Below are 23,915 nucleotides of genomic sequence, written 5' to 3' on the forward strand. Positions count from 1 at the left end.
GTTTTAATCCTTTTTCTTACATATTTACCACATTAGTGTGAACACAAGTGGTACATACGGATAGGTTTTAACTACCGGTAAGACAACTGTGTTAACATTAGTGTGAACACAAGTGGTACACACGGATAGATTTTAGCTACCGGTAAGACAACTGTGTTAACATTAGTGTGAACACAAGTGGTACACACGGATAGGTTTTAACTAACGGTAAGACAACTGTGTTAACATTAGTGTGAACTCAAGTAGTACATACGGATAGGTTTTAACTAACGGTAAGACAACTGTGTTAACATTAGTGTGAACACAAGTGGTATATACGGATAGGTTTTAACTAACGGTAAGACAACTGTGTTAACATTAGTGTGAACTCAAGTAGTACATACGGATAGGTTTTAACTAACGGTAAGACAACTGTGTTAACATTAGTGTGAACACAAGTGGTACATACGGATAGGTTTTAACTAACGGTAAGACAACTGTGTTAACATTAGTGTGAACACAAGTGGTACATACGGATAGGTTTTAACTACCGGTAAGACAACTGTGTTAACATTAGTGTGAACACAAGTGGTACATACGGATAGGTTTTAACTAACGGTAAGACAACTGTGTTAACATTAGTGTGAACACAAGTGGTACATACGGATAGGTTTTAACTAACGGTAAGACAACTGTGTTAACATTAGTGTGAACACAAGTGGTACATATAAAGAGGTTTTAACTAACGGTAAGACAACTGTGTTAACATGAGTGTGAACCCAAGTGGTACATACGGATAGGTTTTAACTACCGGTAAGACAACTGTGTTAACATTAGTGTGAACACAAGTGGTACATACGGATAGGTTTTAACTAACGGTAAGACAACTGTGTTAACATTAGTGTGAACACAAGTGGTACATACGGATAGGTTTTAACTAACGGTAAGACAACTGTGTTAACATTAGTGTGAACACAAGTGGTACATACGGATAGGTTTTAACTAACGGTAAGACAACTGTGTTAACATTAGTGTGAACACAAGTGGCACATACGGATAGGTTTTAACTAACGGTAAGACAACTGTGTTAACATTAGTGTGAACACAAGTGGTACATAAAGACGAGTTTTAACTACCGGTAAGACAACTGTGTTAACATTAGTGTGAACTCAAGTAGTACATACGGATAGGTTTTAACTAACGGTAAGACAACTGTGTTAACATTAGTGTGAACACAAGTGGTACATATAAAGAGGTTTTAACTAACGGTAAGACAACTGTGTTAACATGAGTGTGAACCCAAGTGGTACATACGGACAGGTTTTAACTAACGGTAAGACAACTGTGTTAACATTAGTGTGAACACAAGGGGTTCATACAGACAGGTCTTAACTGTAACACTACTCGTTTCCTACTATTATACATTGACACCTGTTATACCCGACGACGTAACGGAATTTGAAATCTTGTATACGAAGAAGGAAACTTTACCATGATGTACTTATATTATGTTATGTGATGGTGTTTTTGTTTCTAAAAGGTTAAATTGTTACTTGAATTAATTTAAGAAAAGTCATGTTTATTGAGAGTTATTAGTACTTTTGCTTATTTTCGAATTCATAAAGTAAATGAATGCGTTTTGTAATGTCTTCAGATCACTTTAGAACGTAATTATGTTCGTTTTTATAAGTGTTTTTCGACCAAATATACAGAGTTTTAGTAAAGTATTTATATATATATACGAATGTTGTATGTGTTATTTGAAGCAAGCAGAAACAAAAGTTGAAACACAAATAACATTAATTTCTCTTTATTGATATACAGGGTTTAATTTCTAAGTTTGATAGATATTCTCTTTATTTAAGTTAGCTAAAGTAATAAAACATTTAAATAGAAACTTAAGACACAACATTCAAATGATATTTAAGTGGAAGTATCTGTTTACCACTTTGCTTTATTAGAAGAAAAAAACACATATTCGACAGGTTAAAATGAAACGGACTAAAAGTAAATTTTAAACAAAAGGATTAAGATATTATATATAATAAAATAAAGCAAGTGAATATTTACAACGAATAAATTATTCTCCTTTGATTTCAAACCGGAAGGTGACGCCACTGCTGTTAGGTTATGGTAAAAGCCTGATACCTCAACACTCGAGCCAGAAGAAGCCAGAAAATGCTGGAAATCGCACACAGTATTATACCACACCACCCTAACAACGCAGACCACCCCATTGTAAACTCTCTCGCTCTCAAATATTCAACAGGTATTCCTTTATCGATTATCGTACTGGTATAAACGCCTTCGGGTTTCACTCTTTTGAAGTACATGAATGCAAGCGTAAATAAACCAAACAGAGCTGAAATAAACGGTTGATAAACAGGTCAGAGGTCATGTTGTTTCGTTACATAAGTTTTACACGAGACTGAAGCATAAGTCTGAGGAAAATAAAGATATTGCTAAAACGCTGGGAATTTCTTTAACTACGTATATATCAGACAGGTAGTTTTTAGTATAAATATATATATACAACAACACTTTATACTGTAAACCTTTATTTATTTATGATATATATTAGAAATTTTTACACTGCAATTTCCATAAACAATAATTTAGCCCCCAACAGACTCTATACGAAATAATAATTTCTACTAATGGTCGTTATAATTATAAAATAATGTCATGTGTAGATGGCATGTAACAAATGTGAGGTCAGCAGACAGTGAATTAAGAGGTCACTTTGGAGCTGCGATATCTTCCATCTTAAGTTTATTCTTTTATTAATAACTAGATTTGGTGTGGCCTAAAGAGAACTGCTTAAAACATTTCCAAACAGAACTGATATATATTTAACTCTCAGAGAAAGATTTCACACAGTAAATGTAATTTTGTTTTGCTTTGGTTCCAACTAACTTTACATTCTCTGTTTTAAAACAAGAAATGCGATCTCACACTTCACGTGCGGAAATGGCTAATGTAAAGTAAAATTATGCAACTCCAAATGTTCATTTTACTTTGGGTGTGAATATATCGAGTAATCTTATTTTATATTGGGTGTGAACATTTGGAGTTATTTTATATTACCTTGAGTGTGAATACATCGAGTAACATTATTCTATTTTGGGTGTGAATATTTGAAGTTATTTTATATTACCTTGAGTGTGAATACATCGAGTAACATTATTCTATTTTGGGTGTGAATATTTGGAGTTATTTTATATTACCTTGAGTGTGAATACATCGAGTAACATTATTCTATTTTGGGTGTAAATATTTGGAGTTATTTTATATTACCTTGAGTGTGAATACATCGAGTAACATTATTCTATTTTGGGTGTGAATATTTGGAGTTATTTTATATTACCTTGAGTGTGAATATATCGGGTAACATTATTCTATATTGGGTGTGAATATTTGGAGTAATTTTATATTACCTTGAGTGTGAATACATGGGGTAACGTTAGTCTATATTGGGTGTGAATATTTGAAGTAATTTTATATAACATTGAGTGTGAATATATCGGGTAACATTAGTCTATATTGGGTGTAAATATTTTAGAGTAATTCTATTTTGCATTGTTTACACACATGAACTGTAACCTTATTGTAGATTTGGTGTGAACACTTTAGAGTAATTCTACTTTGCATTGCTTGTTTTTGTGAGTATAATGTAATCTTACTTTATTTAGAATAGCTGGCAAGAAATCCCTAATTCGTACAAAGAGTTACGTGAACCACGTGACATTTCACAATCATGTTTGTTTGTTGTTAAACACAAAGCTGCACACTAAACACTATAATTCATATACCGCCCCTTTACCCCAAAATCCCAAGTAATAACAATTCGGTTTCATCATGGATGTTACTTTTATAGGAAATGTGTGTGTATATTGTAAGGTGTTGGTTCTCTCGAATACATTTTTATGAAACAACACTTGGTAAATTCATATCGAATGTGATCTAACTATATAGGTTAGAACTCAAAGTAACCAATAAATTTATAGTTAATTATAAATAATAAACTAATTAGAAGCACATAATGTCATAAATAAGAAAAGCAAGAACAACTTAAGCCTATTACTGATTAGAACAAACTGATTTTTTCATCTGGTCACCAACTTTATTATCGATACTGTCGAATTCGAAAAAAAAGGAAAAAAATTAAAAAAAAAAGTATCTAAATCAAAGAGGTTGATGATTTACACTAGAGACACCTACCGGCAAGGAAAAACATCACACCGGTGACCATTACAGCAGATAACTGTCTTTTAATGAGGCCAAACGATCCTACCAGAGCACAAGTCGCCAACAAAATTAGACAGACCATGGCGCAAGACATAGCCAGGTTACGCATGCCTGTTAACACAAGTAAGAGATAAAGAAATACAGCTTTCAGTTTTAATAATTACAACAGTGCTTTCAATGTGCTCTCAGTTTGGTTTCTTGTTTTGTGTGGGGTGGGAGGCAGTTTGAAACATAAGCTGTTGCTATGGCCTTACTTCACCGAATACTTGTTGTTTACTGTCACTCTTATAACACACCTACTGCTCCAAAGTATGTGAGCTCGTTTACATAGTCTGAGCACGCTAACCACTATATTTTTCTTTTTTCGACAAAATAGAACGATTATATTTTATTCTACAGTCTGTGTACATTATACGTTGTTATTAAAATAGATTTTATTACTTTTATTCGATTTACATGTAACTGTAAAGTTCGTCTCAACTTGTTTTTCTCTAACTGTAAAGTTCGTCTCAACTTGTTTTTCTCTAACTGTAAAGTTCGTCTCAACTTGTTTTTCTCTAACTGTAAAGTACGTCACAGCTTGTTTTCTCCAAATGTGAAGTTTGTCCCAACTGTTTTTCTCTAACTAGTTAACCTGAAGATGACCTAAGAATGTCGAAACGTTGTTCTCTGCTTATCAGTAAATGTGTTAATACCTATACCAGCGGTCCTGAGATACATCTTATTTAAATTTGGTTTTATTTGCTGTATTTCTTATAAAGCTACTCTAGGACTATCTGAATCATCTGTTCGTATTTTCTGTGTAAGGGTTTTGAGAGACTCCCAGAGTCGTTATTTGTTTTAACCAGTTGCACCACTATACAGTAATGTGTCATCTGTCAATATACACTGAAATCACGTCTCATAAGGGACGTTCAACTCAGTAATTTGTGCTGTCGCGATGTCAGTAAAACGTGCGTATGCCATGAATCACGAGAAGAATTGTGCATTCCGTAGGCTGCAACACAACATGAGATACGAACTTAAAAAAACAAGAAACAAAAACATTTGTTACTCATAATCAAATTTAAGAAGGGATACAGTAGAGGGAAGGTTGATAGTTATCGCCATCTATTGGGCAAATAAGTCAACTACCTTTCTTTTTGTCGTCTCACAATTTTCTCCAGATGTTTAGTTAGACAGTCTGTTAGTAATGTCCACGTTATTAAACAGTTATTAAGAAATCATCATTTAGTGTCTCCCAATCGAGTCGATATGTATCACACTCACCATGTAGTATTAATACATTTTATTTCTTGTGGAACCAAACTTGTTTCTCAAGTCCTTTCGCTTCCTTCTGGCGGCACAATGGTATATCTGCGAATTCACACCGCTAGAAAACGAGTTTCGATACCCGTTGTGGACAAACACAGAAAGCGCGTTGTGTAGTTTTGTGCTTAAATTCAAACAAGCAAGCAAGCCCCTAACGGGCTTGTTAGATTCAAACTCTAAATTACTGACAAGTTACGATGCGGTACTTTGGGACAACCCTAATCGAATGAGAAACTCAAATAATCAAACACTTTTATCCAATCAAGACAGGAAATACGATAATCATTAGCACGAGCAGTATTCAAATGCGAAAACAAATTCGTTACGATGTGAGGTTTTTTTCATTTTATTTTCCATGATATATTTTACAGTCGTTAAAATGCGCGGTGAATCAAGGTATTAAATGTAATAATTAGGCCTAAAGCTCAACTTCAGGTGATTAATTATTTCACTCACTCAGGACCGCTGATAAGGGGTAACAGTGGTTATCAGTGACCAACTTGACTTTTCAGAGTATATTATAAACGTGGCTATGCCGCTGATAAGGGGGTAACAGTAGTCATCAGGGGCCAAATAGACTTTTCAGAGTATATTATAAACGTGGCTATGCCGCTGATAAGGGGTAACAGAGGTCATCAGGGACCAACTTGACTTTTCAGAGTATATTATAAACGTGACTATGCCGCTGATAAGGGGGTAACAGTAGTCATCAGGGGCCAACTTGACTTTCAGGGGCCAACTTGACTTTTCAGAGTATATTATAAACGTGGCCATGATATAACAGTGGTCATCAGGGGCAACTTGACTTTTCAGCAACTTGACTTTTCAGAGTATATTATAAACGTGGCTATGCCGCTGATAAGGGGGTAACAGTGGTCATCAGGGACCAACTTGACTTTTCAGAGTATATTATAAACGTGGCTATGCCGCTGATAAGGGGGTAACAGTGGTCATCAGGGGCCAACTTGACTTTTCAGTGTATATTATAAACGTGGCTATGCCGCTGATAAGGGGGTAACAGTGGTCATCAGGGGCCAACTTGACTTTTCAGAGTATATTATAAACGTGGCTATGCCGCTGATAAGGGGGTAACAGTGGTCATCAGGGGCCAACTTGACTTTTCAGTGTATATTATAAACGTGGCTATGCCGCTGATAAGGGGGTAACAGTGATCGTCAGGGGCCAACTTCACTTTTCAGTGTATATTATAAACGTGGCTATGCCGCTGATAAGGGGTAACAGTGGTCATCAGGGGCCAACTTGCCGCTGACTTTTCAGAGTATATTATAAACGTGGCTATGCCGCTGATAAGGGGGTAACAGTGGTCATCAGGGGCCAACTTGACTTTTCAGAGTATATTATAAACGTGGCTATGTCGCTGATAAGGGGATAACAGTGGTTATGAGGGACCAACTTGACTTTTCAGAGTATATTATAAACGTGGCTATGCCGCTGATAAGGGGATAACAGTGGTTATGAGGGACCAACTTGACTTTTCAGAGTATATTATAAACGTGGCTATGAAAAAGTCTCGGGAAGTAACATTTTATATTTAAATGATATTATGGTGGCCCGTGTGTACGTGATTACCCCTGGGAACCGGTATAACTGTCGGCGGCTCTGCTTTTATTTATTCTTTCTTCATTAATTATAAAGCGATATTTCTTACTGTCACTTTTAATATGGAAACTAGAATTAATTAATAATAATAAAATAGTTATATTACTTACTTTAATACTAAAGAACGTAGATTCGTTATAAGGTCACAACTTGACAATAATAATTAGAAAATAATTTGATTTTATGGTTTACTCGTTTTACGTTAGTAAATTACAATCTTATGTTCGTAAGTTTACAATACCCCGGCATGGCTAGGTGATTAAGGCATTCGACTCGTAATCTGAAAGTCGCGGATTGGAATCCCTGTTACGCCAAAGATGCTCGCTCTTACGACTGTGAGGGTGTTATAATACGATGGTCATTTGCATTATTCGTTGGTAAAAGAGTAGCCCAAGAGTTGGTGATAGGCGGTGATGACTAGCTACTTCCCCTCTAGTCTTACATTAGGGACTGCTTGGGTAGATAGCCCTCGTGGAGCTATGCGCGAAATTCAAAACAACCAAAAAAACCAGTCTGCAATGCATGACTTCAAAATATTTACTGCCATTAAAGTCAACATTAGGTCTTAAAATGACTTATAATACTCGTGCTGCTAAAACGTATAACTGGTCTATGAAATAATCATCGAAGAAAGACTTACGAACCAACCACGCATTTCTGAATACCAAGCCCTCTGGTGTTAGATAAGATAAACAAACAGGAGGCGAAAATCCATCCTTTAAAAGCTCAGTTCGTTCTTCATCTGTACAGAGAAAACAAAATTACATTTCAGAATTATGTAACTTTTTAAAATAATGCTTTTTATGTTAATAGTTCTGTTGTACAGTTAGCATACAAAAGTTATATTTTACCTTTTTATTTTTTTCTTTAGTGAGGTTGGATTGTAAAATATATTATTATACGCTCAACTTCTAATACTTTAACTTAAATCTTGAACTAGAGAGGGCATTACGTTAAAATAGTTGTAGAACATTTTGATTATAAATGGGTTAGATACTCTGCGAAATATTTTTAGTGAAGATTAGATTATAAATTTTAGGAGGAGCCACTCAGTTGTCATGAGAAATAAACATAAAAATTATAGAAAGAGTCGTTGTACAGCTGGTAAAGTGAATCAGTCAGATCGTTTACGTTTTCAGATGTGTGTTACCTATCCTAAATATTGAGTTATGTCTTATAAGTTTATTTTCACATTAGTTTTGTATAAATAGCGTGAATGTAAATTTCACGAACTATGAAATAACAAAAGGCCTAACTTTGATGATAAAATAACAAAAACTGTGGCTGATTCTTCATATCCATGTTACTCTAACTTTGTTTAATTTACTCAAAATGTATCTTTAGTTTCAAGGTTTGTTTTGAATTTAGGGCAAAGCTACTCGAGGGCTAACTGCGCTAGCCGTCCCTAATTTAGCAGTGTAAGACTAGAGGAAAGGCTGATAGTCACCACCACCCTCCGCCAATTTTTGGGCTACTCTTTTACCAATGAATAGTGATATTGAACGTCACGTTATAACGACCCTACGGCTGAAAGGGCGATCATGTGTTGTGTAATGGGGATTCGAACCCGCGCTCCTCGGATTACGAGTAGAGTGCCTTAACCACCTGGCCATGCCGGTGACTTTTATTTTCAAGAACGAGTACACATAGATTTGTGTCACAGTGTACCTTTCCTTTTACACGAAGCAAATTATTAATATTTTCCACTGTTATAATTATTTATATTTATATACATTGGATCAGTTTCATTTCTTTATGCAGTAGGAGAATTTTAAAGATTGTTATAATAATGCACGTGGCACGAGAAACGTTGAAATAATCACGTTTATCAGCGACTATAAAAAAATACATGACACGACTTTACGACAGCAGCTGTAAAGTTAAGACCTTATCTACTTACTTGTTTTCGTGGATGTATTTTGACCGTGTTTTATGGTTAAAACATTACATTACGCATGCTGTGAATGAAGAACTTAGTTCATGAATATATTATTGCTGTGACTGAAGATAATCAAAGGAGTTTATTTATAGAAAATCAATAGTTTTTATGGTGGTTATTTTACATCTAGGACTAAGCGTTCATATTCCTGGTATTTCGAGTTAATTAACTAGTCACAAGAGTTGAAATCAGATGTCAATAAACCCTTCAAAAACACCATTAAAGTCCTGACGGCCCGGTATGGCCAGGTGGTTAGGGCGCTTGACTCAAAATTTGAGGGTCGTGTGTTCGATTTCCCGTCATGTGCTCGCCCTTTCAGCCATGATGGCGTTATAATGTGATGGTTAATCCCCCTATTCGTTGGTAAAGAGTAGCCCAAGAGTTGGTGGTGGGTGGTGATGACTAGCTGCCTTCCGTCTTGTCTTACACTGTTAAATTAAAAACAGCCAGTGCAAATAGCCCTCGTGTAGCTTTGCGCGAAACTAAAACAAAAACACTAACACGTTAGTTTGTGTATTTATGAAAGTGCTATTACCTTAGTTTATAATAAGTTCAAATTTCGAGCTCTCTTACTGGAAAAACTCCCTTAAGTCTTTCCACGTAACCAAATAGTTTATTTGATCTGCGCTAGCCGACCCTAACCGTCACATTATAACGCAACCACGGCTGAAAGGGTGAGCATGTTTGGTGCGACCGGGATTTGAACCAACGACCCTTGGATTACGGGTCGAACGCCTTAACACACTTGGCCATACAGCGCCGTACCACTTGTACAAGAAATAGAATCAATAACAATAAAAAACTTATCGCATTACCATAATTCATGAATTAATTAAATAACAATATAAAAGCTTCTCACATTACCATAATTCATGAATCAATAAAATAACAATATAAAAGCTTCTCACATTACCATAATTCATGAATCAATAAAATAACAATAAAAAAACTTATCGCATTACCATAATTCATGAATTAATAAAATAACTTTTCACATTACCATAATTCATGAATTAATAAAATAACAATATAAAAGCTTCTCACATTACCATAATTCATGAATTAATAAAATAACAATATAAAAGCTTCTCACATTACCATAATTCATGAATTAATAAAATAACAATAAAAAAGCTTCTCACATTACCATAATTCATGAATTAATAAAATAACAATAAAAAAGCTTCTCACATTACCATAATTCATGAATTAATAAAATAACAATAAAAAAGCTTCTCACATTACCATAATTCATGAATTAATAAAATAACAATATGAAAGCTTCTCACATTACCATAATTCATGAATTAATAAAATAACAATAAAAAAGCTTCTCACATTACCATAATTCATGAATTAATAAAATAACAATAAAAAAACTTCTCACATTACCATAATTCATGAATTAATAAAATAACAATATAAAAGCTTCTCACATTACCATAATTCATGAATTAATAAAATAACAATAAAAAAGCTTCTCACATTACCATAATTCATGAATTAATAAAATAACAATATAAGAGCTTCTCACATTACCATAATTCATGAATTAATAAAATAACAATATAAAAGCTTCTCACATTACCATAATTCATGAATTAATAAAATAACAATAAAAGAACTTCTCACATTACCATAATTCATGAATTAATAAAATAACAATAAAAAAGCTTCTCACATTACCATAATTCATGAATTAATAAAATAACAATATAAGAGCTTCTCACATTACCATAATTCATGAATTAATAAAATAACAATAAAAAAGCTTCTCACATTACCATAATTCATGAATTAATAAAATAACAATAAAAAAGCTTCTCACATTACCATAATTCATGAATTAATAAAATAACAATAAAAAAGCTTCTCACATTACCATAATTCATGAATTAATAAAATAACAATATAAGAGCTTCCATTACCATAATTCATGAATTAATAAAATAACAATAAAAAAGCTTCTCACATTACCATAATTCATGAATTAATAAAATAACAATATAAGAGCTTCTCACATTACCATAATTCATGAATTAATAAAATAACAATAAAAAAGCTTCTCACATTACCATAATTCATGAATTAATAAAATAACAATAAAAAAGCTTCTCACATTACCATAATTCATGAATTAATAAAATAACAATAAAAGAGCTTCTCACATTACCATAATTCATGAATTAATAAAATAACAATATAAGAGCTTCTCACATTACCATAATTCATGAATTAATAAAATAACAATAAAAAGCTTCTCACATAACAATAAAAAAGAACTACCATAATTCATGAATTAATAAAATAACAATAAAAAAGCTACTCACATTACCATAATTTATGAATTACTAAAATAACAATAAAAGAGCTTCTCACATTTCATAATTCATGAATTAATAAAATAACAATATAAGAGCTTCTCACATTACCATAATTCATGAATTAATAAAATAACAATAAAAAAGCTTCTCACATTACCATAATTCATGAATTAAAAAAATAACAATAAAAAAGCTTCTCACGTTACCATAATTCATGAATTTCCTTAACTTATATTCACAGGATAAGTCGGAAAGTACCTAGAAATGTCATCAAAGATATTCGCCCTTTCAGCTATGAGGGCGTTGTAATTTTACAACCAATCATACTGATCGTTAATCAAAAAAAGAGTAACCTGTGGGTTGGCGGTGGATAATGTTGACTAGCTGCTGTCCTTCTAGCGTTTCACGACTAAATTAGAAACAAATAGCGCAGATACCACTCGAGTGGCTTTGCGCGAAATTCCAAACAAATTGAATTAATGTAATAATATAAATTAAAATTAACATCATAATATAATATAAGATAATTAAAATTAATATCAATATATATATAATATAATTAAAATTAATATAATATATATAATATAATTAAAATTAATATAATATATATAATATACTTAAAATTAATATAATATAATTAAAATTAATACAAATTAAAATTGAAATGGCTAGAATAAAATATTTAATAAAACCAATAATCTTAAAGTTAAACGTTTTCTTGTTTAAAATATGTCCAGTTCATTAATGAGTACCCTAACATTCCATATCAAGAAATACTGTATGTTTTGATTCTACTGCCTTATTGTTTGATGTTTATTCACATTTTGTAAGTTATATTACAACCTAAGTTGTAAGGAGGGCGCTGGCATGATTCTACATAGCAGTAATTATACATGAAACATGAGTTCTGACATGAAAGTAGTTGTGCAATTACCCAAACTTAGCTGTGATGGAAATTAGGCGGGTGAACATGAGAAGAGAACCAAACATTTGTTAGACGTATAATTGTTGTCTAAACCAAACATTTGTTAGACGTATAATTGTTGTCTAAACCAAACATTTGTTAGACGTATAATTGTTGTCTAAACCAAACATTTGTTAGGCGTATAATTGTTGTTGTAGTTTATAATTGTTGTCTAAACCAAACATTTGTTAGGTGTATAATTGTTGTTGTAATTTTTCACGGAATTGTTTGGACGAATATTCTCCATTCTCTGTATTTAAATATTTTACGTTTGTTGGGCTTGATATAACCTTATTAATTAATCAATAAATAACCTAAAATACAGTGGGTATTTAAATCTTACGTAGTTATCGTATTATAAATGAATAAAAACATTATAATTTGCTCCTGAAAATGAACGATCTACCTTTTCTCGGTTTATCAGGTGTTTATTGATTTCTATCAAAGACTTCAAAAACCATGATGATCGTATTATTTTTGTCATTCATGGATTATTTCTTTTTTTCACTGTCATTCTATCGTTCAATCTCCCTGTTATTTTATTGTACCATCTCCCTGTTATTCTATTGTACCATCTCCCTGTTATTCTATTGTACCACCTCCCTATTATTCTTTTGTATCATCTCCTTGTTATTCTATTGCTCCATCCCTCTGTTATTCTCTTGTACCATCTCCATGTTATTCTACTGTTCCACTTCCCTGTTATTCTATTGTTCCACTTCCTTGTTATTCTATTGCTCCATCCCTCTGTTATTCTCTTGTACCATCTCCATGTTATTCTACTGTTCCACTTCCCTGTTATTCTATTGTTCCACTTCCTTGTTATTCTATTGCTCCACTTCCTCTGTTATTCTCTTGTACCATTTCCATGTTATTCTACTGTTCCACTTCCTTGTTATTCTATTGTTCCACTTCCTTGTTATTCTATTATTCCATCCTCTGTTATTCTTCTTTGTGCCATCTCTTTACCATTCTGTTCTCCATCCCTGTTATTCTTTACCATGTTCCACTGTTCCATTCCCTGTTATTCTATTGTTCCATCTCTGTTATTCTCTTGTACCATCTCCATGTTATTCTACTGTTCCACTTCCCTGTTATTCTATTGTTCCACTTCCCTGTTATTCTATTGTTCCATCCCTGTTATTCTCTTGTTCCATCTCCTTGTTATTCTGTTACTCCATCCCTCTGTTATTCTCTTGTACCATCTCCATGTTATTCTACTGTTCCACTTTCCTGTTATTCTATTGTTCCACTTCCTTGTTATTCTATTGTTACATCTTTTAAAAATGTTCAACTAATTGATGTATTGAAACATATACGTATTGGCCATTTGTAGTATCACATAATTTCGCCAAATATTCTTTTAAGACCTCCCACCTAAGAAGAACGCAAGACCTTTAATGAAACCAAACGTTATGCTATTTTTCACACGAAAATCACCTTAAACTTCATCACTTACTTCTATTGATATTCGATCTTTCTGATTGCGAAAACGCTTCACCAGTTTGACAGTTAAAATCAAAGACACTTTTCTTTGTAAGTTTGCTTTATGTGCAATCATAGGTCGAGGATAATAGATATTTTCATTTATCTGTGTCGGTTTATAGCTTGTGTAGTGTTAAATCCACATTGGCACTTCTCGTTTGTCCGAGAAGCTACGATCGTCAAAAGAGGCGAGCTGTATTCTATGGCCACAAGGCGTTACCAAGGAACGTGAAAGTATAGTTTTTCCAGGCTTTTTCTATCTACTGATTACTATCTACTATTTACACGTTCACTGTTTTTAATAACCTTAAGTTTAACTTGTATTTTTCAGACTATATATGTTTTTCATGGGTCGCTAAACGTTCACTTATTCTAATTCTGATTTACTTACTGAGATATAATCGTATTGTAACTGTAGAGTGAAATTTATGTACGCCAGAGATTCAGAGTCACTGATGCTCATAGCAAACATGCCTTTTCTTTTCAGCCGTGGGGACGTTATAATGTTACAGTCAATCCCACTATCCGTTGGTAAAAGAGTAGCCCAAGAGTTGGCGATAGATGGTGATGACTAGCTGCCTTCTCCTCGTCTTACAATGCTAAACTAGGGACGGCTAGCGCAGATAACCCTCGTGTAGTTTAACGCGAAGTCAAAAACAAACAAAACCAGTAATGCTCACTTAAAGTTTTAAGTTAGTTTAAAAATGTTAGCAAATACATACAGTGAAATAACTCAAACAAAGTTTTTACTGTTGAATTTATTTCTCTTAATGAATATACTTTATATATACTTTTTTTAATAAGAAAGGAATTGTCGCAGAAATTATTCAGTTACCTAGATGTGTTGGTATGTTGACATATTAACAAAATAAAAACATCGACTAGATTACAGACTGTCTTAACTTAATGTGTAACGTTAAGCCTACAGTGGATGATTTTGGTTTGTTTATTTCTAGTTTCGCGCAAAACCACACGAGGACTTTAACTAACGAATAGTCACAATATAGCGCCCCCACGACTGAAAAGCAAGTATGTTTGATGTGACGAGGATTCAAACCCGCGACCCTCAGATGACGAGTCGAGTGCCTTAACCACCTGGACATGCTGGGATTTTCTAGCAGATAAATCTTAAGCTCACGCTGTTTAGTGGCTGTTAGTTGTCGTGTGAGGGTAACTTTTACTCCAATTATATAAATCATGCCAAGTCCTTGTGAGATGTTTATGAATTATTATGCAGTATTATTTATAAAAATTAGGATTAAAATATAAAAACCAGAACGGATTAACGTGGGTTAAGTACGCTATGTAATCATTAGGTCAGTTGATAAGTCGCTACAGAGTAGTCTTTGAAGCTCTACTGACTGTATGATACTACTGATCAGTGTTCGAATTGTGGAAGACTGTTTACGTTAGACTGATTCAACATACATTCAACACTTATATCATAAAGATTCCCATATGATTATTGGAATTGGAAAATAAAATAACTTGGATCAACTCAGGATCCAAGATTATCCAGGAGACACAGCAACAAGCCTTATCCGGGTAAGGAAAGTGTAATGTATAGTAAAAGGTGACATTTCACAAACATAAATATCAGTTGGAAAACCATTCACATGTCCAAGGCAGCGTAGCCTATGGTATGAGTCCACCAAGATAAAGATGTCAGTCATACCTGTAGCATACCTCCAGAATGAAACGGAAATCCATGTTATTCTGTACAGAAACGGACTGATCAGATCGTCTGACTGAGCTCCTATCGTTTTCTGAACGATCGGATTGTGAAAAAAGGCGCAGGAGACATTTTCCGTTGTACATTAGATGGCATGAAGAAAAGAGTTGTATGATTTGGACATAACATCCTTAAGGCTGAGTCTTTTGCAATTACAATAAAAAAGACTATTTGCTAACATGACGACACAGACAATAACGGTAAAGCACCAAACCTCATTTTAATAGAAAGTTTTTAATCTTTGTACTTAATGTTCTGAAAACTCCTTTAATTAAAGGCTCTAGCATGGCCACGTGATTAAGATACTCGACTTGTAATCTGATGGTCGTGGGTTTGAATCGACATCACAACAAACATGCTCGCTCTTTCAGCTGTGAGGGTGTTATTATATGACAGCCAATCCCACTACTCGTTGATAAAAGAGAAACCTAAGAGTTGGCAGTGGATGGTGATGACTACTCTAGTCTTACACTGCTAAATTAGGGATGGATAGAGCGGATAACCCTCGTGTAGCTTTGCGTGAAATTCAAATCAAACCGAACCAAACATTTAATTAAAATAATCATTTGTTCTTGATAATTTATAGAGACGAAAAATAGATTGTGTTATATAACCTAAGACTTATTTCTGATTTAGCATGCCGATTAAAAGGTATTAATAGATAACACATGCTATGCTATTTTTTGGAACAGTGATATAATATTTACTCTTGTGTTAGTTCGTAGGTATAGTGTAAATTATTGAAATACCCATTTTGGATGTTCTATAGACGTATCCATACTTATCGATATCATACGTGTACGGACTTGCAACGTTAAAATGCGAGGATCGATTCTCCGCAGTGGACACAGCAGATAGCTCATTGTGGCTTTACCCTAAAACAAACGAACATTTTGGTTTGTTGTGAATTTTGCGCAAAGCTAAACGAGGGCTACCTGCACTGTGCTGCCTGTCCCTAATTTAGAAATTATAGATTAGCGGTAAGGCAGCTAACCGCCGCCAACTGTTTGTCTACCTTTTTATCAACGAATAATGGAACTGAATTCATATTATAACTACTGGAAGGGCGAGCATGTTTGTTGTGACAGAGGTTTGAGCACCTTAACCACCATGTCATGATAAGTCCAAACAGACAGATTCAATGGACTAGCTCAACTCTCCACATCGTAGGTATTGAAACTCGATTTTTAGCGTTCTAGGCTCTAGCCCTTAAGAGGTATAATTCGTCTGTAAGGTAACATTACCATGATTTATTAACTTTATAGTCGCGCTATACTGTCTTTGTTGAATAGGTTTGTTTGTTTCAGAAGTACCAATAAAGGTACACAAAGGAACAGTTGTCTTTAGGTTTAAACTGACAACCTTCTAACAAAATAAACAACACACTGAAGAAATCTACGTACTAGACTTCAACTGTAAAAAAAAACAACACTTAGTAAAAATGTTTTGCAAAAGAAAAAAACAGAATCGAATAATGCACGAGCAGTGGTGTTTAAACAGTCAATGTGTCAAGACAGCATTAGTGTGTATATATATATATATATAGTTCAAAATTGAAGAACATCCTAGAAGCTGGAACAAAACAACAAATTAGAAAAGTTAGAAATAAATAAGAGCACTAAAAAATTCAGAAGATGTTCTAAACGACCAAACCAACCACTGGTCTCGAGGTGAATGTCAACGTCACTTCCGGTTCTTTGCTACGAAACATTCCAGTCTCTACCTGATGACGCATTTACTGGTTTGGTTTGTTTTGAATTTCGCGCAAAGCTACTCGAGGACTATCTGCGCTAGCCGTCTCTAATTTAGCAGTGTAAGACGGGAGGGAAGGCAGCTAGCCATCACCACCCACCGCCAACTCTTGGGCTACTCTTTTACCAACGAATAGTGGTATAGATCGCACATTATAACGCTCCCACGGCTCATAGAGCGAACATGTTTGGTGCGATGAGGATTAGAACTCGCGATCCTTAAAGTACGAGTCCAGTGCCCGCATTTACTGACAGAACCATGTTCGTAATAAATGAAGTATTTGTGGAACGAATACATTTCTGGTTCAATTTTATGTCAGGTGCTACAATTTGTTTGTTTTGAATTTCACGCGTAGCTACACGACCTGCTATTTGTGCTATTTATTCATTGACAAACGAATAACCAAAGACTCAAAGACTAATGGTGGGTGACGGGGGCTAGCTGCTTTCTCTCCAATCTATCACTATTAAACCAGGGACTGTTAATTCAGATAACCTTCAAGAAGCTATGCCCTGAATTAAAACAAAAAGATAAGTAATCTTACCCTGTATTATAAAAGAAAATACATAGTATGTACATGCAAGTTTGTGAGAACATTTTGCTGATATTCATGTCAAAGTCATGGTGGAAACGGTAACAGCACTTCTGATGGTATAGACACGACATGCCATTGGTATCTATATTAACACATATACTATATCCTTTTTAGTGTTTACGAGCCTTTTGTTGTTGTTGTTGTTTTAGAAATTTCTTTCTATTTAGCACGTAGGTCTTAGAAAAGCAGCGCCAGTCGCACAATTAAATGGTTTCTATTCTGTCTTGGTGACGTGGCTGTAAATGCTGGAAACTGACCAAGAAGGAAGTCTCATAGTATCGAGAACATCACACTGAAGCCATTTTCATTCTAAGAACAGCGTATGGTGTTTTTAATATGAAGCTTGGTAAGTAGTATATTTGTGAATGTTATGTGATCATAAATCTCTTGAGTTGGACTGGGTTGCTTTGTTTTGACAGCCAGACGGAAAGTATATCATTTCAGGACCATAAGTCTCTTTTATAAAGAATAAGCCGCCGGCATGGCCAGGTGGTTAGAGAGCTCAACTTGCAATATGAGGTCAACAAAATATTTCACTCTCTTAATACCTTTGCACAGTTTGTAAGTTTGGAATTACTGTGCAGATGCACAAATACCTGCCAGTAAATATTCCTCTGTTCTCTCATCTAATGATTTGACACAATAGATGTAGACAAGATAGCTAATATTTCCATTTAGTGATGACGAGAAAACCCACTAGTAGGGAAAAATATATATGTAAAAAGGGCGGGTTTGAGTTGAGACTTTTTTGTGTTTTTTTTAATATGGAGGACCGAACAACGTTTCGACCTTCGGTCATCATCAGGTTCACAAAGAAAGAAAGAGGTAACAGGTGATGTCGATACGAGCCGTTTTTACACATATAAAGAGGTAACTGACCGATAGCTGACCACATGTTTGAAGAGGGTTGTGTAACTGAGTGTAGGAATGTGGAGAGCGTGCTTAGATGTTTGATTATATTTATTAATATAGGTATAAAGGTGCTTCTTTAATTTTCCGTTTGTTTATGTTTGTTTCTTTATTCAGTATTTGGGTGTTTTCTATAATTATGTTGTGTTTATTTGATTTGCAGTGTTCGAAAACGTGTGAAGGTGACTTTTTATGTTCTTTGAATCTGGTTTCCATTTTTCTACTTGTTTCTACAATATAGAAGTCGTGGCAGTTATCACACTGTATTTTGTAAATAATGTTGGTGTGGTGTTTGTCAGTGTAGTTTTTACATAGTATAGACCTTAGTTTTGTGTCTGGTTTTTGAATAAATTTGGTATTAACTGGAATGTCATATTTTGTTACTAGTTTTTGCCAAATGTTGGTTATTTGTTTGCTGATGTCAGGAATATATGGTATACAGCAGTATATGGTTTCGTGATTTTTTGATTCGTGAGATATATTTACTTTTGTTGGTTGATTTTACTTTCTGTCTAGGTGTGTGTGTATAATGTTTTCTACGGTTTGTGGAGAAAACTTATTGATGTTGATGAAGTATTGTTTTATTTTGTCTAATTCATCGTTAATTTTATCTGGTGAACATAGTTTTATGGCTGTGTTTATTTATAAAATACAATGTGATAACTGCCACGACTTCTATATTGGAGAAACAAGTAGAAAAATGGAAACCAGATTCAAAAACATAAAAAGTCACCTTCACACGTTTGCGAACACTGCAAGTCAAATAAATACAACATAACCATAGAAAACACTTAAATACTAAATAAAGAAACAAACATAAACAAACGCAAAATTAAAGAAACCTTACTTATACAACAACTTACACCCAAAATGAACCAATATAAAGGAACACCTTTATATTAATAAATATAATCAAACATCTAAGCACGCCCTCTACATTCCTACACTCAGTTACACAACTCCCTTCAAATATGTGGTCAGCTATCGGTCAGTTACCTCTTTCTTTCTTTGTGAACCTAACGATGACCGACAAAGGTCGAAACGTTGTTAGCTCCTCTACATAAAAAATAATTCTCAACCCAAACGATCCGTTTTTACATATATAATATTCCCATTGCTCGTAGCGCTGATTCAACAAAACTCTCAAAACAAGTGTTTATTTGTGTTTTCATTTTCTCGAGCATTTCCGTAACTTTACATAAGGACTTTCTACGCCTGAACTACAGGGAAGCCAGCTAGTTGTCACTAAACAGCGTCAAATCTTGGACTACTCCAAGCAAACAGTGGCCTATGAGTGTCACTGTTATAACGCTCGTATGGCCTCCAGTTATGGGCGTGATATTACAGGAATTAGGTGCGAACTGTATATTCTCAAGTTCACATTGTGGCACGATAACTACTTGGCCACTTTATGAATCAATTACATATGTGTCCTTTAAACGACAAGTGATTTATATATGGCAATCACGATGGTAATAAGAAAGCACATTCCTCATGCTGCGATAACGAATAGCATCTCTCTTACAAATCTAAACAAAAAAGTTTGTCTCTCAAACTATAAAGTGCTACCAGTTTGTAAAACGTTCAGTAAAATTTTATTAATAAATTTAACAAACCAACTGTAACAGTTGAAAGAAAAGCAATACATTCAATTAACTCTTTACTGTACTTAGTATTATAGTATAATACAGATCGTGGATACTGTACTGTACTTAGTATTATAGTATACTACAGATCTTGGATACTGTACTGTACTTAGTATTATAGTATAATACAGATCGTGGATACTGTACTGTACTTAGTATTATAGTATAATACAGATCGTGGATACTGTACTGTACTTAGTATTATAGTATAATACAGATCGTGGATACTGTACTGTACTTAGTATTATAGTATAATACAGATCGTGGATACTGTACTGTACTTAGTATTATAGTATAATACAGATCGTGGATACTGTACTGTACTTAGTATTATAGTATAATACAGATCGTGGATACTGTACTGTACTTAGTATTATAGTATAATACAGATCGTGGATACTGTACTGTACTTAGTATTATAGTATAATACAGATCGTGGATACTGTACTGTACTTAGTATTATAGTATAATACAGATCGTGGATACTGTACTGTACTTAGTATTATAGTATAATACAGATCGTGGATACTGTACTGTACTTAGTATTATAGTATAATACACATCGTGGATACTGTACTGTACTTAGTATTATAGTATAATACAGATCGTGGATACTGTACTGTACTTAGTATTATAGTATACTACAGATCATAGATACTGAACTGTACTTAGTATTATAGTATACTACAGATCATAGATACTGTACTGTACTTAGTATTATAGTATACTACAGATCATAGATACTGTACTGTACTTAGTATTATAGTGTACTACAGATCATAGATACTGCACTGTACTTAGTATTATAGTATAATACAGATCGTCGATACTGTACTATACATAGTATTATAGTATAATACAGATCGTGGATACTGTACTATACTTAGTATTATAGTATATTACAGATCATAGATACTGTACTGTACTTAGTATTATAGTATAATACAGATCGTGGATACTGTACTGTACTTAGTATTATAGTATAATACAGATCGTGGATACTGTACTGTACTTAGTATTATAGTATAATACAGATCGTGGATACTGTACTGTACTTAGTATTATAGTATAATACAGATCGTGGATACTGTACTGTACTTAGTATTATAGTATAATACAGATCGTGGATACTGTACTGTACTTAGTATTATAGTATAATACAGATCGTGGATACTGTACTGTACTTAGTATTATAGTATAATACAGATCGTGGATACTGTACTGTACTTAGTATTATAGTATAATACAGATCGTGGATACTGTACTGTACTTAGTATTATAGTATAATACAGATCGTGGATACTGTACTGTACTTAGTATTATAGTATAATACAGATCGTGGATACTGTACTGTACTTAGTATTATAGTATAATACAGATCGTGGATACTGTACTGTACTTAGTATTATAGTATAATACAGATCGTGGATACTGTACTGTACTTAGTATTATAGTATAATACAGATCGTGGATACTGTACTGTACTTATAATTATAGTATAATACAGATCGTGGATACTGCACTGTACTTAGTATTATAGTATAATACAGATCATACATACTGCACTGTACTTAGTATTATAGTATAATACAGATCGTGGATACTGTACTGTACTTAGTATTATAGTATAATACACATCGTGGATACTGCACTGTACTTAGTATTATAGTATAATACAGATCGTGGATACTGTACTGTACTTAGTATTATAGTATAATACAGATCATACATACTGCACTGTACTTAGTATTATAGTATAATACACATCGTGGATACTGTACTGTACTTAGTATTATAGTATAATACACATCGTGGATACTGTACTGTACTTAGTATTATAGTATAATACACATCGTGGATACTGCACTGTACTTAGTATTATAGTATAATACAGATCGTGGATACTGTACTGTACTTAGTATTATAGTATAATACAGATCATACATACTGTACTGTACTTAGTATTATAGTATAATACAGATCGTGGATACTGTACTGTACTTAGTATTATAGTATAATACAGATCGTGGATACTGTACTGTACTTAGTATTATAGTATAATACAGATCGTGGATACTGTACTGTACTTAGTATTATAGTATAATACAGATCGTGGATACTGTACTGTACTTAGTATTATAGTATAATACAGATCGTGGATACTGTACTGTACTTACAATTATAGTATAATACAGATCGTGGATACTGTACTGTACTTAGTATTATAGTATAATACAGATCGTGGATACTGTACTTAGTATTATAGTATAATACAGATCGTGTATACTGTACTTAGTATTATAGTATAATACAGATCGTGGATACTGTACTGTACTTACAATTATAGTATAATACAGATCGTGGATACTGTACTGTACTTAGTATTATAGTATAATACAGATCGTGGATACTGTACTGTACTTAGTATTATAGTATAATACAGATCATAGATACTGTACTGTACTTAGTATTATAGTATAATACAGATCGTGGATACTGTACTGTACTTAGTATTATAGTATAATACAGATCGTGGATACTGTACTGTACTTAGTATTATAGTATAATACAGATCGTGGATACTGTACTGTACTTAGTATTATAGTATAATACAGATCGTGGATACTGTACTGTACTTAGTATTATAGTATAATACAGATCGTGGATACTGTACTGTACTTAGTATTATAGTATAATACAGATCGTGGATACTGCACTGTACTTACAATTATAGTATAATACAGATCGTGGATACTGTACTGTACTTAGTATTATAGTATAATACAGATCGTGGATACTGTACTTAGTATTATAGTATAATACAGATCGTGTATACTGTACTTAGTATTATAGTATAATACAGATCGTGGATACTGTACTGTACTTACAATTATAGTATAATACAGATCGTGGATACTGTACTGTACTTAGTATTATAGTATAATACAGATCGTGGATACTGTACTGTACTTAGTATTATAGTATAATACAGATCATGGATACTGTACTGTACTTAGTATTATAGTATAATACAGATCGTGGATACTGCACTGTACTTACAATTATAGTATAATACAGATCGTGGATACTGTACTGTACTTAGTATTATAGTATACTACAGATCGTGTATACTGTACTTAGTATTATAGTATAATACAGATCGTGTATACTGTACTTAGTATTATAGTATAATACAGATCGTGGATACTGTACTGTACTTACAATTATAGTATAATACAGATCGTGGATACTGTACTGTACTTAGTATTATAGTATAATACAGATCGTGGATACTGTACTGTACTTAGTATTATAGTATAATACAGATCATAGATACTGTACTGTACTTAGTATTATAGTATAATACACATCGTGGATACTGTACTGTACTTAGTATTATAGTATAATACA

At 33.4% G+C, this 23,915-nt stretch overlaps 1 protein-coding gene across 2 annotated transcripts in view; it reads right to left on the reverse strand.

The window, feature by feature from the left end:
• Positions 1–1,810: 1,810 nt before the first annotated feature.
• LOC143224761 (uncharacterized) overlaps positions 1,811–23,915 on the reverse strand; it is a 42,006-nt gene continuing 19,901 nt past the window's right edge. Inside the window, exons 2-4 of one of the 2 annotated variants that reach the window (XM_076453032.1) lie at positions 7,799–7,900; positions 4,201–4,338; positions 1,811–2,341 (exon numbers count right to left, since the gene is read on the reverse strand). In XM_076453032.1, the coding sequence (XP_076309147.1) occupies positions 2,103–2,341; positions 4,201–4,338; positions 7,799–7,900 (479 nt within the window). In that variant the 3' untranslated portion in view covers positions 1,811–2,102. The remainder of the gene's footprint in view (positions 2,342–4,200; positions 4,339–7,798; positions 7,901–23,915) is intronic. The other variant, XM_076453033.1, reaches the window with a different exon arrangement.

The sequence above is a fragment of the Tachypleus tridentatus genome, chromosome 9 (genome assembly GCF_004210375.1).
Source record: "Tachypleus tridentatus isolate NWPU-2018 chromosome 9, ASM421037v1, whole genome shotgun sequence".
Classification (NCBI taxonomy): Eukaryota; Metazoa; Arthropoda; class Merostomata; order Xiphosura; family Limulidae; genus Tachypleus; species Tachypleus tridentatus.